Source organism: Anopheles aquasalis, chromosome 3, assembly GCF_943734665.1.
Source record: "Anopheles aquasalis chromosome 3, idAnoAquaMG_Q_19, whole genome shotgun sequence".
In the NCBI taxonomy this organism is placed as follows: Eukaryota; Metazoa; Arthropoda; class Insecta; order Diptera; family Culicidae; genus Anopheles; species Anopheles aquasalis.
Genome location: NC_064878.1, coordinates 31,882,256 through 31,900,688, shown reverse-complemented (window position 1 = coordinate 31,900,688; position 18,433 = coordinate 31,882,256). Strand labels below are relative to the sequence as shown.

The window sequence follows — 18,433 nt, the reverse complement described above, 5'->3', positions numbered from 1 at the left end:
ACCACCGCCTTATACATTCTTCGAATGCGTCCTCCGCCTTTCTTATACGTTCTTCGCATGCCTCCTCCGCCTTTCTTATACGTTCTTCAACAGCTTTGTGCACGGATTCACCGCATATGTTGAATGAACGCTGCAGATCTGAAAGTGGCTCCATCACACTGGTCTGTGTGCGCGAGTCGTCAGTGTCGTCAGGGTCTGCAGTGTCGTCAAGGTCTGCAGTGTCGTCAGGGTCTGCAGTGTCACTGACCGACCAGATTTTGTGAGGCACAGGGCCTGTTTTAGAATATTTTTGTTGGTTTTTTGTTGTTTGTTACTCTGCCGGCTCGCTCACTCCTGTGGCTGTCCGCGAAGGACGACAGCCAGGCCGGACACGAATAACGGAAAGCAAACCGTCGGCAGCCAACTCTTAGTTGCCCCTCTCGCTCGGGGGCCTATGGAGCGTGCCGGATTTTCGCGCTCTGGAACTATTTCGGATAATTAGCTCGGCTCTAGTCCCTCCTCTCTTTCGGGAGGCTATAAGCTCTGCCAAGGACTCGACTCAATGGTGTTCTGCTTCAAAAAAATCCCCCATTGGTTTCCGCAAGCACCATTCCTCTAGCATCGTGTCGTAGGGCCTTTTTTACCGTCTGGGTCTGGCGCTCCCAGACTCCCCCGAAATGCGGCGCGGCTGGCGAGTTGAAATGCCTCTCCATCTCCATCTCAGTGGCCACCATCGCGCCCATCTTGGTGTTTACGTCGGCGACCAGCCGCCGCAACTCTGCCTCAGCGCCGACGAAGTTGGTGCCGTTGTCGCTGTACAGGTGGCGCACCTTCCCACGCCGATGCTGGAAATTCCTCAGGCAGACGAGGAAGCTGTCCACGTCGAGCTTCTACGCCAACTCGATGTGTACGGCCCTCGTGCTCATGCAGGTGAAGAGCGCTCCCCACCTCTTCGCTAGGGCCCTCGACGGCAGATTACTCACCAGGAACGGCCCGAAGTAATCCACGCCGGTGTGGGTGAACGAAGGCTGGTGTGGGGCGACGCGGTGCCATCTGCGGGGCGATGGGCTTGGCTGCTCGCAGGATGCACCACTGGCAGCAGTTTTTCACGTTTTTCAGTACCGCGCGCAGATTTACGACCCAGAACCTCTCGTGCACCATGCCGACAACCACGTTGTCCCCCTGGTGCGGTCCGCGCTCGTGGTAGTCTCTGACCAACAGCTCCGTGATCTTGTGCTTCTGAGGAAGCATTACTGGTATCCGAGCGGCGCGATCAAGCGCTGTAGCGTTCTCCAACCTCCCTCGCACGCGCATCACCCCGTAGTCGTCCAGGAACGGGTTGAGGCTGGCCACGCTGCTGCCTTTGTCGACGTGGCCCTGTCTGCGGATTGCCGCGATGTCCTTAGCATACACGTCCTGCTGGGCTTTCCGGTACATGGCACGACGAGCCTCGTCGAAATCGGCCACCGAAAACCGCTTCTCAAATGGCGGATTAACCGTCGCCAATCGCTGTACCTGTCCTCGATGCAGAAAGGAAGGCACTCGTCATGAGCGGCCACCGCCGCTTCCTCTTCCGTGGTCAAGCTGCCCGTCGCTACCGGCCATTTGTCCTCGTCGCCCAAGAGGCAAGCCGAACCGTCAAACCACGCCGCCGTGTTTGACACTTCTTTGGTGGCTATGTCCGCCGGATTCTCTCCGGAGGGCACTCACCTCCACTGCTTCATCTGCGTTGACACCAAGATCTCGTTCACTCGGTGAGCCACGAACGACTTATACTTCCGGTGGCGGCTCTGGATCCACGCGATGACCGTCCTCGAGTCACTCCAGTATGTCGTGGATTCCACCGGCAGTCGAAGCTCGTTCCTAGCACCGCTGCTTGCAGCTCCAGTCGCGGAATGGAGAGTTGTGCCACCGGCGCGACTCGCGCCTTGGCCGCGATCAGCTGCACGCATCGATGTCCACCCGCTGCGCTGCTCGCGTAGACGCACGCAAACCTTTTAGTGCCTCTAGCTGCCGCACAAACGCCTCCCACCTCGCACACAGACGATCCGGGATGGGCTCGTCCCACTCTTCCGTGGCTACGTGAACCTCACGCATCAGGACGCGGCCTTGAATCGTCACATGACTGGCAAGGCCCAACGGATCGTATAAGCTCATTACGAAGCTGAGCGCTTCTCTCTTGGTGGCTGGATCCGCTTTCTGATAGTTTGTCCAGAACCCGAATTTGTCCGTACTGGTATCCCAAAACACCCCAAGGATCCGCTCGTAGCTCGCGGCCTTCTCCTCGAGCATTAGTTGCGCACCAGACGACCGCCTGTCCTCAGGAATCCACGCGAGAAGCTCCTTGCTGCTCGAGATGAAGTTTCGGATGCGGAACCCGCCTTCATCATGAGCCTGTATCACTTGTGCCACCGTTTCCGTGGCCGTCGCCAAACTCGCGAAACTGTCGATGTAATCGTCGACATAATGCTGGCGCTGTATCGCATCCTTCGCCAGGGGATAGCGATCGGCAAGCTCCTCGGCGTTCCTGTTCTTCGCGGCCTGAGCGCAGGATGGTGAACAGGTCGCCCCAAACGTGAGCACCTGCACAACATAGACGTCCGGGTCCCGTCCCGGCTCGCAGTCTCGCCACAAGACCCGCTGGAAGTGTTGGTCGCTCTCACGCAGTTTCACCCGATGGAACATCTCTTGGATGTCCCCCGCGACCGCTATCCGCTGCTCTCGACAGCGAACCAGCACTCCAAACAACGGCGTCAGGTTGTCCGGCCCGGGTAACAGCTGCGAGTTTAACGACACTCCGCGCACCTGCGCCGCCGCATCGAACACGATCCTGGGCTTCTTTCCTTCGACGATAAAGTGGGGAACGTAAAACACATCCTCGCGAAGCAGCTCGGAGGGCGTCAGCTTCCGGATGTAACCCTTTTCGACGTACTCCTGAAACGTCCGGAGAGCCCACGCCTGGAGGTCCGGTCGCTTTCCCAACTTCCTTTCCAACCCCTCGAGTCGGTGCACCGCATTCTGGTAGCTATCCGGGAAGCGCACACGGTTGCTTCGCCACAGAAGGCCCACCTCAAAGCTGTCACCCCTCCTGACCAGAGTCGACTCGATGGTTTTCTTGGCAGTTGCCACATCCTCTGACTCCACCGCTGGCGCCGCTTTCACGCCGAAATCCTCCGTCGTGAAGTATCGCGCGATCATTTCGTTCATCTCTGCTTCTTCGTGTACCATCGTGTGATCCTCACTGCCGGTTTTCACCTGTTCGGTACCGAACACAACCCAGCCGAGCTTTGTACGAACCGCCATCGGTTCGTTCGGCGCACCCATCCGTCGGTCCAAGCCCATGAGGAGATGGCCATGTCCGAGCCCGATGAGAATCGTTGGTCGCGCCCGATCGTACGCCGTGAGCGGCACGTCCCGGAGATGCGGATACTTTTGCAGCGTGGCCATATCCAAACCTTGGGCCGGCAGCTGCAGCGTCTTCACCGTCCGTACGCCCTTCAGAACGTATGGATGGCCGTCGGTGCACTGCACCGTCACCTTCACCCGGCGACTCTCCTCTTCCTGCCGGCTGATGTCGTGTGTCCATTTCATGGTGAGCGGATCGTGATAGCCTCCCAGACCGAGCCGATCAGCGGCTTCCTCATCGATTAGCGTGAGCGAAGAGCCGCAATCTAGGAATGTGAGAGCGCTCATCTCATTTGTCCCGTTCCGCAACGTCACCGGAACCATCTGGTAGAACCTCGCATTCCTTCCACTCGCATTCCTTCCACTCGGTGATTCCCTTTGCACGCCGGGCACGCTGGACTCGCTGGGATGGATTTCGGGCGCGTCGCTTGCACGGCTCTGCTTTCCTCGTGTGCGTTCACTGTTTCCGTGCGCGACGGCCTCACCATGCGCATGGTGCGCGCCAACGGCTTGAGCCACTCGTTGAGGTCGTCGAGAAATTTTGGCTGTGTGGCCGCAAGCTTTTCCTCCGCCCACTTAATCTGCCTCTTCGATAAGCCGCTCGACGATATCCCGCACGTCGTTCCGCGCAGCCTTTGCTTCCATCGCCTTCCTCAGCTGCTCGTTGATTAACGAACATCTCTCTGAAGAAATGTCCAGAAGAAAGTCGAATAGTGGAATAGCGTGGTCGATGATAGATCCGATGCAGTGTGGTCGAGGAAAGTTCCGTAAGAGTAAGTCCGAATCACAAGCGGTTGTTCAAAACGTATCCAAAAACGTGCAATAATGCGGGTTGCAAAATCACTAATTGCGGCGCCAACCAGAGCAGCGCGCACGCAGCTTAGGCTAATGCCCCCAAGCCGACGCACTCTTCCCAAACTTCGGCCAATCGGCCTCTCTCGTTATCCAATCGCTGATAACGGCTTCGCACCTTTTTGGTGCCCTCTCTGTCGCTCGAACGGGACGCTAGAACCACAGCGCCGTTCTAGCTTCCAGCAAATCCGCTCCTCTCTGGAGCCACCAATGTTACCCGGCCGGCTCGCTCACTCCTGTGACTGTCCGCGAAGGACGACAGCCAGGCCGGACACGAATAACGGAAAGCAAACCGTCGGCAGCCAACTCTTAGTTGCCCCTCTCGCTCGGGGGCCTATCGAGTGTGCCGGATTTACGCGCTCTGAAATTGCTTTCGGATTAGTAGCTAGGCCTTAGATCCTCCTCTCGTTCGGGAGGCTATAGGCTTCGCCAAGGACTGGATTCAGATAGCGTTCTGTTTCTAATCCCGATTTATTCCTCGCTCCGGCCCCCATTTATACTCGGGGCCGGACGATATCCTTCTCCCCCGGGACACACTTCCCATAACGCATTCGAAAACTATAATTCGATCATCCCGGCAATCGTTATCACTTTTTTATCACACGCCCGGAGGTAGGCCACCGCGTAACAGTTGTTATTGATGCTAGTTGCACTCGCCCCAAAATTATTTATGATCGGCACGATGTTGCCGTTATGTGAGATGATCGTGTGCGTATTGGCACGTGATACGTGACACGTGATTTTTGTTCCGCATAATGTTTGTTTTCCATAAAAATCAGTGCGAATCATTGTTTAAACGGACTGGAGCGGGGGGAAGGAGGACAGACAGAGAAAACCGTCGATCCGAAAATGAACAACGATGTTTATTTTTGGTCATTATTCTTTTCGATTTTTGAGATTTTGAAAAAAGTATGGGAAAATCACCGAAAATTGGAAACAACGCGTTCAGTTCCGTGTTCGGACAAAATCGAATTTATAACGAATTATTTCCGATGTTTGAACAAACAAACAAACAATACAATATAATAGGACACAATTTATTAAAAAAAAAAAGGAAACTTAAGTGCTTCTACGATGCTTAACCCCGCGTGGTGCAGATTTAATTCATATTCAAAATGATTTCATTCATGAAGCTTAATAACTTTCTCTTAGGATCTTGTACGTTCCTATATGCTTAACATTTCTACCTCGCTTTTACGCTTTACCCCGCGTGCTACAATTGCTCGGCGATCCGGTTCTGCGTTCATTTGATTCTGCTTTATCTTTGGTGACGGTTTGCTTTGGTTTACCGCCGGTTGACTATTCAAAGGTGCCACCATCCTCGCTAGTATTTTACTCGCTAGTGCTTCTACGACGCTTAACCTCGCGTGCTAAAGTTCTATTTCACGTTCAAAAAGATTTCATTCTTCAAAGAAAATTCCTGTCATATAGGACCCGGCACGTTCCTATAAGCTCAACATTCCGCCTACGCTTTTACGACGCTTTACCAATTTGCGTGCTTTAACCTGGTTGTTCTGGCGATTCGCTGCCTCGTAATCGATGCTGCTCATTGTTTCCCCTACACTTTTTCTACGCTGTACCAATTTCCGCGGTCTAATTGTCTAACGTGCTGTTATTGTCAGGTTCTTCCTTATGTTTCACAATGCTGGCCACCATCTCTTCCGTTGTGCCTGTTGCTGGTATGCCACGAGACTCGCACAGCTTTGCTAAACCGTTCTGCGGTCCATCTTGGGATCGTTCGAGACTGTGACCACACTCGACGTCCCAGCCACACACGTAACTTCGTTCTATTCGTCGTTTTTCGCAACCCCCGTGAACAGTCACCTGTTCCTCCGTCATGTGTCTCGTTCTCACTGCACGTACCACACTCACTCGCGTCTTACTTTGCCTTTCTTGTGCTCACGCCGTCTTCGTCTTCCGCTGCGTACCGTCCTCGTCGTTTTCGTCTTCACGCACTTCCGGATCACAACCTAGAGTTATTCATTCCCGGACGAGATTACGATCTTAATCTCCACCGCTTCCAATACCCGGACGAGCCCTGGATTTTCACGAAGCGTAATAATACCGTCAGAGTAGTAGTATTAGTAGTTGGTTTATTATTGAAAAGTCTGTTCGAGTTATGTCGATTTTTTAACATAATTTGTAACGGGTTCACAAAGGTGTTTCCCTCATTAGTACATAAATCATTTGTGGCTTTGCCATTTGTAAATTTCGTTTGTTCGCTGTTCTTCGTGTGGCGAAAAAGTGGAAAAACCCGCGGCAAAAAAAATAATAATACCGTCAGAATCATCCGTCTTATAGTCGTCAAGTCCAAAGGCTTTATTCAACAAATTGTCTCGTCGCGTGTACCGATGATTGAATACTGACTCTTTAAACGCGCGCCGATACGTGTCATCGGTCGCTTAGTTCGTTCCTTTTTTCCCTGGCATCGGGCCTCTCTTTCCTCCAGCGCATCCGGGTCAACCGTCTGTCCGACATGACACCTGACAGTTAAGCCCGCAAATGTAAAGAACAAACGATTCTTTTCACCTTTTTTCGCCTGTTTCTCTACTGCTTCCCTTCGCGGTTTGTTCTTGACTGCCCTTTTCAAGCGCGACTCCTCTAATCGCTCGCTCCTCGCTCACCCATTCTCCGCACCGCATCTCGTACCTTCCTCATTATATTTATGACAGAACAGTCGTTCCGTACTGCTATCGCATCTGCAACACTCTCCGTTCCCGTCAACAGGTCTTCGACGTAAAAGTCGTTCATCACGGGTACGGTCGCACGAGGGTATTGCTCCTTATGATCCAATGCTATCTGTTTGAGCCGTAGGTTACCGTCTGCAGCTCGAAGGTGACGAATTGCGGTTCCGAAGCGGGTTATCTGCCTCGAAGCGGGCTGACAGTGCTTGCCGGCCACCATGACCTCGGCTACCTTCCCTTCTCTGTCCGTGAGGGTGACTGATAGACTGGGCATCGATGGCATCTTGGATCGGAGGAACTCGTGCATTGGAAAGACGAACTCCAAGGGTACAGCGGGGTGCGGACCTTGGAGAACGGTAGCTGTAAGGTTCGCGAATTGCTCAGGAATGACAGATTGCACGATAAAGGTTTCCTTCGCCGGTAACTTCGCTACACCACCCACTTCTTCGTACCTCCCTCCTTTATTCGTTGCTTTCACTATCGCAGCTGCTCCAAAAGACGTTCGATCTTATCCGAGTCCACTTCGCGACTATCTCTTGGTCGGTGCAGTCACACCATGTGTCGGAAGTTCTGGATTAACATGTCTCTTTATTTGGAAAATTCCTACAATTCAATTGTTGACAACATTGCAAAACGCATGAATGGAAAGTGGGTTCAATTTCTTAATATTTCCACGCTTGTTTTGAATTTACTTTCATTGTGAAGCTCTAGTTTCTTAGTTTGTGGTTTTCCCCTGGTGAGTTTGGATTTGACTGCAGGAAAAATTTACAAAACCTGCTTTATTTGTTTTTCTTTAACCTAACCTTATCACTAACTGTACACTTAACGCTAACCTATTGCCTAAGATTCTTTACAAGGATGTGGGGATGTGAGATGCAATTGTTCTTGTACCTCGATTAAGTTTTGTTTAAATGCGTCCTTATTCGTTCTACTTTGCATCATGAGGTGATATCTGTGGTACTGTACCAAGGCGACAGATTTAGTACCATTTTAGTATTTTGTTTTGCATTATTTTTTTTTATGTGCGTGTTTGCACAATTTACCCATACAGAGGATGCATAGGTTATGATTGGTCTGATTGCCGCAGTGTAAAAAAGTTTTTTTTTATTTAGGTTTAGTTTAGACTTCCTATTCATGAAGCAATATAGTGAAACAAAAAAGTTAAAAAGAAAAAAGTTAATTAGTTTCGGCTTGTTGATGATTTTAAGGGGGCAAAGTCTGTTCGCAGCAATCTGCACAGACCGATTCCGAATTCGTACGGTAGCGAAGGACATGGATTATTCCATTTTTAATGATACAATTTGTATTTCTATGGTTGGTTATGTAAAATAACAATGTCTAGTAATAATAAAAATGTGTGAAAATCCCTTTTTTACAGATAAAATATTCAATTTTTTGATGATTTCGGGCTCGTATCACCGATGCTCCACAAGTGTTCAATAGGGTTTAGGTCTGGAGATTGCGGTGGAGTATCAATCACTTTCTTGCAATTGTATAGAAGCAATAATCTTACATTATAAGCTTTGTGTTTTGGGTCGTTATGTTATGTTATGTTATGTTTATTTTGGATTTTGTTTGGCCAAGATGGCGGCCTTAACAATTTGTTTCTTATAAACTAGGAGCGTACATGATTACAGTGTTTTTGAACCTCTCGGCGGACATATCAAAATCGAAAAATTTATAGTGGTCATTGAAACTGCGCATAATTCCTATCATTGGGTCTTTGTTAGCACGTAGCAGTCGTCTCGGTTGCGGAAGTAGGAATTCGCGATTACGCATCGGTCTGGACGGGACATATACAGGGTGAGGCAAAAAAAACTGCAACACAGTTAAAACGTCATATTTTTTTCATTTTTGGTTCAATTTTATTCGATAAAATCAAAAAATGTAGGGAATTTAATGATCTTTAAAACAAAATTAAATTTGTTCGATTTGGCCACCTTTGGCATGAACTATGGCCTTCAAACGGCCAATGAATCCGTTGCACGCTGCCCGCAGGTGGCTTTGGGGAATATTGGCCCATTCTCGGCGAAGGGCTTGCTTGAGCTGGTCGATAGTACCGTATTTTTTAGCTGAAACCTTGCTCTCCAAAATACCCCAGACACAATAATCCATCGGATTTGCATCTGGAGATTTTGGTGGCCATTGTGCGGTAGAAATGAAGCGAGGAACATTTTCTTTCAACCATTCTTGGGTGGCGCGTGCTGAATGGGAAGGTGCTGAATCCTGTTGGAATGTCCAAGGTCCATTACCAAAATGTTTAAGTGCCCAAGGCTTAAACACACCCTCCAGAATATTCTCCCGATAATATTCGGCATTTATCTTGACGCCACGGTCGATGAAAACAAGCGGAGAGCGTCCATCAGCTGTTATTGCTGCCCACACCATCACCATGGCCGGCGCTTGTGTTCTGGTGGCAAACCGATAGTGTAAATTGTTAGGTGATCTCTTATGCAAGTAAACGCGATCGTTTAGCTTATTCACAAATTGCTGAACGACGAATGGTTTCTCATCGCTGAAAACCAAATTCGGGATCACCTCACTTGCGGCCAAGCGGATCAACTCCTTAGCTCTTAGGCGTCTAACTTGTTTTTGAGCATCGGAAAGTTCTTGGACTTAATGAATTTTCAAAGCCTTAAGCCCAAGCTCATTTTGTAAAATTCGGCGCATGGATCGCTGGGATATGTTCAGCTCAAGAGCCAATTTTCTGGCACTGCGACCCGGATTTCGCGCAATTCTCTTCTTCACCTTTCGAACCATTTCTGGTGATGTAGTTGTCTTTTTTCGGCCACTTCCTGGACGCCGGTCAATACTTCCAGTGTCACGGTAACGAGAAATGGTTCGTGACACGAAAGATTTATGAACATCTAAATGCTCAAGGGCTTTAACGATATCCGTTTGTTTTACTCCACACAAGTGCAGCGCAATCACACTGTCACGCCTGTACTCCATGGCGAATAACTTTTTTTTGGAATATTTTTCAGCAAAATGCTTTTATACGCTTATAAACAACAAAATGAGCTGTCACTGGACAAAATTTGACAGGTGTCAGAAGAACAGGCTTAAAATGGCAGCTGTTTGAAATTTGTTGCAGTTTTTTTGCCTCACCCTGTATATTTACACGGGCAAGTAACTCAACGGCATCTATATCCCCTCTCAGCAACTTGGCAACAAATACACTTTGCGCCACTTAGCGCCTAACACTAAGAGATTGGAGGCCTAGCAGGAGACATCTAGTTTTGTAATCCAGACGATACGATACTGAACACGAGAAGGACCTAAGTGCAACCGTGGTGAATTTTCGTTGCACAGCTTCAAACCTATTACTCCGTAAGGCAGTGTCAGGACAGCATACTACACTATTAGCTTCCAAAACTGATCGTACTAACGAGACATAGATGGCTTTGAAACACATTGGATCAGAGAACTTCTTAGTCAACTTAGATATAAATCCTAGCATTCGAATCGCCCGGGTATCGGTGTATTCGTATTGCGCGTTAAAATCTAGCCTACAGTCAAGTATTACACCAAGATCGCGCATCACATTGCAGCGACGAATAGTTGAGATAGACAGAACATACGGGTAGCATATGGTATTGTTGAGCCTTGAGTACGAAACAGTACAACACTTATCCACCGCAATACACAGATCGTTCAGACTACACCAGTCACAGAAATAATCACAGATTCTTTGTAATGCTTCGCAGTCAGATGTGGTAGCAACCGGCAGGAACAGTCGAACGTCGTCGGCGTACATCAAGCACGCATCGTTAGGTATCACAGAAGCCAAGTCATTTATCTAGATCGAGAACAACAGTGGACCAAGGTTGCTGCCTTGCGGCACTCCGGACGTGCTTGCAAATTCCCTCGAAGTCAGGCCTTCCAAATTGACCCTGTACAACCGTCCTGTTAAATACGATTGAAACCAATCAACCAAGCGCCTTTCCATTCCCATTTGTTCCAACTTTGCCAGAAGAATCGCGATGTTGACACGATCAAAGGCAACGATTATCTTGATAGAACTTGAAACCCTGTTCTAAACCCATTTTTTGAGCACTTTGTTCAAGATTTTCGTTAAGAATGTTTAAGTAAACACTCTGGTTCATAATCCCTTCGATAAATACGAGGTTTCCAACACCTTTCGATGACATACACCCCCAAACCATTACACCACCTCCACCATGCTTTATTGTGGCTTTCAAATTTTTAATGTTCAGCTCGTCGTTTGGTTTTCGCCAAACAAACCGACGGCCGTCGGAACCAAAAAATTGGAATTTCGATTCATCACAAAAAATTACATCATCCCAAAAACCCTTTGGGCGCAATTGATGTTGTTTTGCGAACGCCAAACGTATCTTCTTATTTTTGTCGCTTATAAAAGGTTTCTTTCTTGGGCATCGTGCTCTGAAATTATTCCGCTTTAACACGTTTCGAACCGTATCCACACAAATCTTCTTATCATTGCGCTGGTTCAGTTCTGTTGTTAAATCCACTGCTATTATTTTGAGATCAGCTTTGATTGAACGAATGATAAATCTCTCGTCGTATTCTGTAAGCTTCTTTCTGTTCAGATTCCTTGGGGCATCTTCTATTCTATTCTCCTCGCGAAACCTTTTTATGATGTATTGCACTGTTGATTTTGGTGCTTGCACAAGTGAGGAAATCTCCCCGAGTGATTTTCCCAGATTATAGTGGGAAATGATAAGCTCGCGGATGGGTAACGGAGTATTTTTTCCTCTTGAAGCCTTCTGAACCTTATCAAAAAACAGTAGTTCAATAAAATGTTATGTAAAGATACAACTTGGGTTGTAAGTAACATTTTTATTACCTGCAGTTCTATTTTAGTAAATAGAATGTTTGATAAAGCTATCTTCAATCCGAACTTCAATTTTGAGCACACCCTTATCACCGTACGAATTCGGAATCGGTCTGTGCAGATTGGTGCGAATAGACTTTGCCCCCTAAAATTATCGCCAAGCCGTAACTAATTAACTTTTTCCAAGAAGGTGATATCAGTCATAACAACTGATAGTTGCTCTACTCGAATCAATTGTCATAATTGCATAATGTGCATTTAATTAGGCTGTACGAGCATGAGTTTACGTCGCGTAGCTGACGTGGGGTAGGCGTACGAATTCGGATTCGAGTCACTGTAGGTAATGAGAGCATTCTGTGTTTGGCGGTATGTCATAAATGTAGATGTTAAATAATATTGGAGAGATTACACTCCCTTGTGGGACTCCCGCTTCTGGAGTATAATTATTTGAGCATGTTGCTCCTATGTGAACTTTGTTTTCTCTGTTTCTTAGGAAAGATTGCACTATTTTGATAATGTATATTGGGAAGTTAAGTATTGTGAGTTTGTATAGGAGTCCTTTATGCCAGATTGTATCAAACGCTTTTTCCGTATCAAGTAGGACTACGCCCGTTATTGCCAACGCCACGTCGGCAAGGGTTTCGGAAAAATATCAAATTCACTAAGAAAGGCGAGGCTGCGGTTTCTTGAGCAAAAGGCTAAAAAAGCGTGCTTCCTCATCCTCAGCTTGGCACTCAAAGGACCTCGCTGCTAGGAAGCCCGCGCTTTTATTTATCGTCATCATGTCACAACATCATTCTTGTCACAACGCGCGCGACGGCAATTATCCGGCAATCAGTTCCACCCGATCGTTGTGCCCGACGACAGTCGACACCCGTACTTTTTTTTTATTTAAAATATTAGCAATATTGTTTGTAAGTCTATGTAACTGGTGTGTAGTGGCTAGTGATTCATGGAAATCGGATTGTTCTCCTTGATGTGAGACAGTATTCTGGATGCTATTACTTTCTCCAAATTTTTTCCCAAGGAGCTTAGTACACTGATTAGTCTGTAGTTTTGAGGTGAGCATTTGTCTTTTCCCGGTTTTGCTATTGCAATAATTTTTGCTTTTTTCCAGGCCGTTGGAAAATATCCTAATTTGAGGCATGCATTGAATATATGTGTTAGAAGAATTATTCCTTTGTTCCGAATATTTTTAATCGTTTTGCTGTTTAATTCATCAATTCCTGTGGATTTTTTGGGTTTCAACTTTTTAAGAATGTGTTTTATGTCTTTAGGTTTAACCCACACGATCTCTTGTGGGAGTGATGTCTGGGACTCAGTGTCATTTCTGTTGATCAGATGATTCACTTCTTTTTGTATTGGGCTTTTGTCATTTACTGTGGTTCTATGCGCCTTTTCAAACTGATTTTTATTTTTATATGCATTGCGTTTTTCTACTTGTTAGCGCTGAAACTGATTAACTAGACACATCCGCGGTATTTAGTAGAAAAACTTGTGTTTTATTAATACCGGATCGTCAACCGGTCAATTAATTCACACTACTTTAGCTCTAAAAAAAAACACTGTCTTCGCTGAGCTAAGTTTCAACACTCCCTTTCTGTCTCTCTCTCTGCTGTTCTTTTTCGACTAGTTGGCGTTCTGCTACTATTAGTATGTGGCACCGGTGGAGGGATACATGAATTTATCCAACACTACTGATGTTAGAATCATGTTGTTATCGGATTTTGGAAGGGATGATTGTTGGTTTTTTTATTATTTACACGAATTTCCATATTCTATTGTTGTTGTTTTGATTAGGATTCATTGCCCTTAAGCTTTTGTCCCAGGATTCGTTTCTTATCTGAGATATTTGATTTTGAATCTTATTTTTTTACTCCGTTGTGATATTTTCGAGAAAACTGGCTTGTCGGTTTCTTTGCCATTTCTTACGGATCGCGTTTCTAATTTTTATCCATTCTTTTATATACTCTGGAAATTCGAAAATTTGCCATGGAACGCCTCTCCTCGTATTGTATAATGCTCCTGCATTATAAAAGAAACCACTCAAGGGAATAGACGATCCGTTCCGGGTTGTGTTCTGGCGGCGAATGCCGTTTATTTCGTTTTTGCGTTGCTTTTATTCCACCTCCACGTTCATCATTTCATAAACATTTAATTTTAGCGCGTACCCAGTTCATACGAGCATTTCACACATTTTGTTGTTGTGTTGCTGTTTGAGGCTCCGTGCCCGTACTTCTGACAATTTTTGAACTGCATTAGTCCGGATTTTTTGGAGTAGTAACTCCAGTAGGCTCTGCAGTTTAAAATCGCTTTAGTCTTGTTCGACGATTGCATGTTTATCGAAACCTTCGGGATGTGCAATAACAAAGTTAACTGATCATCGATTTTTTTTCTTTTTGATCGATAGTTCTTTGATCGACGTTGGAAATATTCCAAGGTCATTTAATTCCTCTTGAAGGTCCTCAATTACACAATTGTGGAGGCCTAACAATCCACAACAATGTAACACAATCCTTATTTTCTTTTCGTCCTCAGGTTGGTACGAGTAGAAGTTCTTGTTTCACTTGCGTTAGCTTCGATTTTACCGTTAGGAAGTCTTTCTTGGTGTTGGTGTTAACCTTTTTTTGTTTTTTTTTTGTTTTACAAACTAGTCGGAATACTAATGTACGCTCCACTGACAGTGTGGGACTCTCACCCACTAAACCTCTAGCTTGGTTTTCCTTTACCGCAATGCCACTGTTTTCCTCTTACGAGATGACGCGCGGCATGCACCGAGAAAACACCTGTCTAAAGCGACTTTATTTGGGAGTGACGTTTACTCAAGCCACCTAACTGATTCGTCACTCCGAAAATGCTCCTCCCAAACATTTGACGGACCGTGCCTATGCACCAAAACAATTGCGCCTAGGCACCCTAGCCTCTTTGGGTAGCAAGGTCAGCGCGGGACGCCGAAAGACCGAAGCGGTTGCCCGAGGAGCAACTGCTCACTTTCCCATCACCCCTGCACTTGAGGCTGGTCAACGCCAGCGGCTTGTACTCTCTGGAATTGCCGCCATTCCAGTTGTAGCTTAGTCATCATGTGTCCTACACACCTAGAGACGGCGTCGAAGACCTCCTCCCTTTCGCACATCCGCTCCACAAGATTCCCTACCGCTAATCCCTCTCCTGTTGTCGCAACCATTTCTTCCCTCGCTTCGTCGAACCTGGGGCACACGAACAGGGCATGCTCCGGCGACTCAACGAGGCCCACGCAGACCGGGCACTCTGGCGACGGTGCACGATGAAAACGGTGTAGGTACTCCCGGAAGATCCCATGTCCCGAAAGGAACTGGGTCAGCCAGGGATTTACCTCGCCGTGATCACGAGACAGCCATCTCTCGAGTTTGGGAATAAGCCGGAACGTCCAACGTCCTTTCTCATCATTTTCCCATTCCCGCTGCCATCGTACCATGGAGTTGCGTTTCGCCTCCGCACGGATGCCCACCGAGCCACGGCCAACATAGCACGCCCTGTCCTCATCGATGAGGATCCTAATCGATGCCCCTGTCCCCTGTAACCCGAATGGCAGTGTGCCGGTAAACCCGATTGAAAGCATCCAGGTTTCGCTGTACCGACAGTGCTTCCGCAAATGCAGGTCCCGCGTAACGCAATACTGACGTGATCACTGTTGCCAGCAGCCTCTTCTTACTACTACCAAGGCCCGCTGTTCTTACTGCATAATCTACATGTTTTCCGAAGGAGAGCCCGGAGTCAATCATCACACCGAGATACCTGATCGCTTCCTGAGCCCGAACCACGTGCCTACCGATCTTGATCGATGCCACCTGGACTGGCTGCAGGTTGCTAACAAGGATCATCTCGGATTCTCTAGTCCCACCCCGGTCATCCACGCTTCCACCGCCTCGATAGATCGCGCCGCGTTCACCTCCACCTCTTTCAGGCTCTGGCCACGGACCGCTACAGTGGTAGACATTCGTATAGCCGCAGGTAGTTTTTTCGAGTTTTTTTCTCGTTTCTCTCAAACTAGCCGATCTTTTTTCATTTGGAATAATACAAAAGGTTTATTTTATCGTTGTTTACAACACATATTGACGAAAAACGTGTAGGACTTGTTTTCGAGAAAATATGAGAAAATTTTCAAATTTCACATGGACATTCGTATAGCCGCACCTTATGAAAAACATATTTTTCAAATAGTTTTTACGAAGCAATCTGCAAGTTGGTATTTTTTATTACTGCCTACATTTCTAACAAATCCAAAACTATAATTTGCCATGGGTTCCGATAAGATTTAATGGGTTTGCTATTCAATTTAAGTGTAACAGTCGTCAATTACCTGACTTAAACTTGAAATATTTTTATTTTACCGATTTTTTTAAGAAATCAATCCAAATAAAAACCAAAACGCTTTTTTATGTAATTGCAATAAGAAATGCATACTACACACTTGGATAAAGGGATATTTTTGTCTCCAAACCATGCATTCAATTGTTGGTGAAAATTAATTGATATGTTATTGTCCTGTAATAAAAGGCTTCAATCCCCGATAGATGAATAAAAATGTCTTGCAAAGGCTCTGTTTACATCCCTGAATACATTTGAGTTGAAATTTAAAAAATGGAAAGCTGTACGTGATAAGAAAGTTACAGCAAACATCAAACCCTCACCAACGATTTTTTGCTTTGACTTTCGATGTGGTATGGTGGGTCACTCATGGTTCAAATCATGCTAATATCGGCTCTATTCATCCAAATTATCAAGAAATTACTTATTTGCTTTGAAAAGAACTTCATTTTGCTTTTATTTTACCTACGTTACCAAATTAAGGGTAAATGAGCCGGTGGTCGTTTTGGGCATTAATGAACTTTGGCTTTGCTTTGAGTTTTCTCCCAATTTTATGATTTGTTTATGATCCGTTATGTATAAAATACGTCTGGTTATTACTGGTCCATCCATAGTTCCTTTAAATTGCCCAAAAGGTTGCCAATTTCTGGATGATTCATGCTAAAACTGACTTTTTGTCCCTTAGGAAACTATTTTCATCGTTTTCGATAGAGGCTTAACCATCCTTTTGGATATTTTCCGTAGGAAATTATGGATGGATTTCTTATACCTACCGATAATTGAAACAACAGAGCGATTAGATTTGCAGTTTATCAAAAATAGCTTGATTTTTTGTCATTTTTTATTTATTTGTCAGTTACCCTGGGCGCATTATTTAAAAAAAAAATTAAAAGCCAGGGTGCTATCAAAAAGAGCATTTCTAAAGCTTAAAATAATCTAGAATAGTTCTACTATTGAACAAAAAATACAACCATTAAATACGTGTTAACGAATTTTGCGGATTATGTTTTTTCTTTCACTGCGGCTATACGAATGTCCATTTTAAAACAGCTGCAATCTGACGATTACTCACATTTTGACACATAGCACTCACAATTACCCACGTATCTAAACCAAATTTTACATGTATACTAGTCACATGTGTAGTAACACAATAAAAGCTTGATACCGTCAAAAAATGCATCCGTTTGTAATTGATTGCCGTTTTACTCCTGAGCCTCTAGGTGCGGCTATACGAATGTCTACCACCGTAGGACCATATCATCGGCAAAGCCAACGACCAAAGTCCCGACCGGAAGTCTCAGCCGCAGAACCCCATCAAACATCACGTTCCAGAGTGTTGGCCCTAGAACGGAGCCTTGTGGTACTCCTGCGTAAGAGGCACTTCCTGTTGACCTGAATCAGTGTCAAAGCGCAGTACTCGATCCTCGAAGTAGCTCTGGAGCAAACGGCAAAGGTACTCAGGCACTTTCATGTTGCGTAGCGACCTTGCGATTACCGTGCAACTGGTGTTATTGAAGGCGTTCTGTACGTCAATGGTGATGATCGCACAGAACCCTCCACTTTTACCCGCAGTTTCTACCACTGTACGAATGGCGTCAACAGTTGACCTATGCTGGCGAAACCCAAACTGTCTACTGGATAGTCCCTGGGTGCCCTCCGTGTACGGCGTCAGCCTGTTAAGGATTAGCCGCTCAAGGAGTTTGCACAGAGTATCTATTAAGCAGATCGGCCTGTACGCCGAAGCGTCTCCAGGATTTCTGCCGGGCTTGGGCAGCAGGATAAGCTTCTGCCGTTTCCAGCAAAGGAGTCCGTGAAGATGACTGTTGGCTCGTTTCCACATTCCTCGGCTGGTATCAGAATTGCCATAGCTTCCGCTGTGGAAATAGAACTGTTATTTGTTAGTTTTATGCTGCTTTCATTGCTTCGTGACTAGATCCCACAACCTGCTGTTGGCGAGTCAACTGACCCGTCTGTGTAAATTTGTGTGTTGTGTGGTCCCTTTTGTATGGTCTCCTTGATGCTCCAGTCTATTTTAAGTGTGGTGTGGTTATTTGTTGTGTGATTTGTTAGTAGTGTGGCGACTTTAGGTAGGTGGGGTATCCCCTGGTTTGTTAAGTATTGGTTGATTTCTTTGAAGGTGTCCCTCAAGCTGAAGGCCCTCCAGCATATCGGCCTTTAACGGTACTATTTCTTCATCGATTGTGGCAGCCTTTGCCACACGCCAGATGGCCCGCGTGGCCTCTTCCACCACCTGCCGCGCCGCTTCGTTTTCGGCCGACTGTCGGCCGAGCTCGATGTGGCGGTGAATTTTCGCCACAGTCCTGTGTCGGATGACCACGCTCCAGGC

General features: G+C 46.6%; 1 protein-coding gene across 1 annotated transcript; it reads right to left on the bottom strand.

Annotated features, from left to right (window-relative positions):
* Positions 1 to 554: 554 nt before the first annotated feature.
* Positions 555 to 3,708, bottom strand: LOC126576575 (uncharacterized). The gene is made up of 4 exons (XM_050237882.1): positions 1,974 to 3,708; positions 1,690 to 1,703; positions 1,102 to 1,494; positions 555 to 824 (listed from the first exon to the last, which is right to left on the bottom strand). Exons 1-4 carry the CDS (start codon positions 3,706 to 3,708, stop codon positions 555 to 557), a joined length of 2,412 nt encoding a protein of 803 aa, XP_050093839.1.
* Between the last annotated feature and the right edge of the window lie 14,725 nt (positions 3,709 to 18,433).

Coding starts and splice junctions, on each gene's coding strand:
- LOC126576575 (XM_050237882.1), bottom strand. CDS start 3,708: ATGGTTCCGGTGACGTTGCGGAACGGGACAAATGAGATGAGCGCTCTC. Junction 825..1,101: donor GGGTCGTAAATCTGCGCGCG/GTACTGAAAAAC, acceptor AGGAATTTCCAG/CATCGGCGTGGGAAGGTGCG.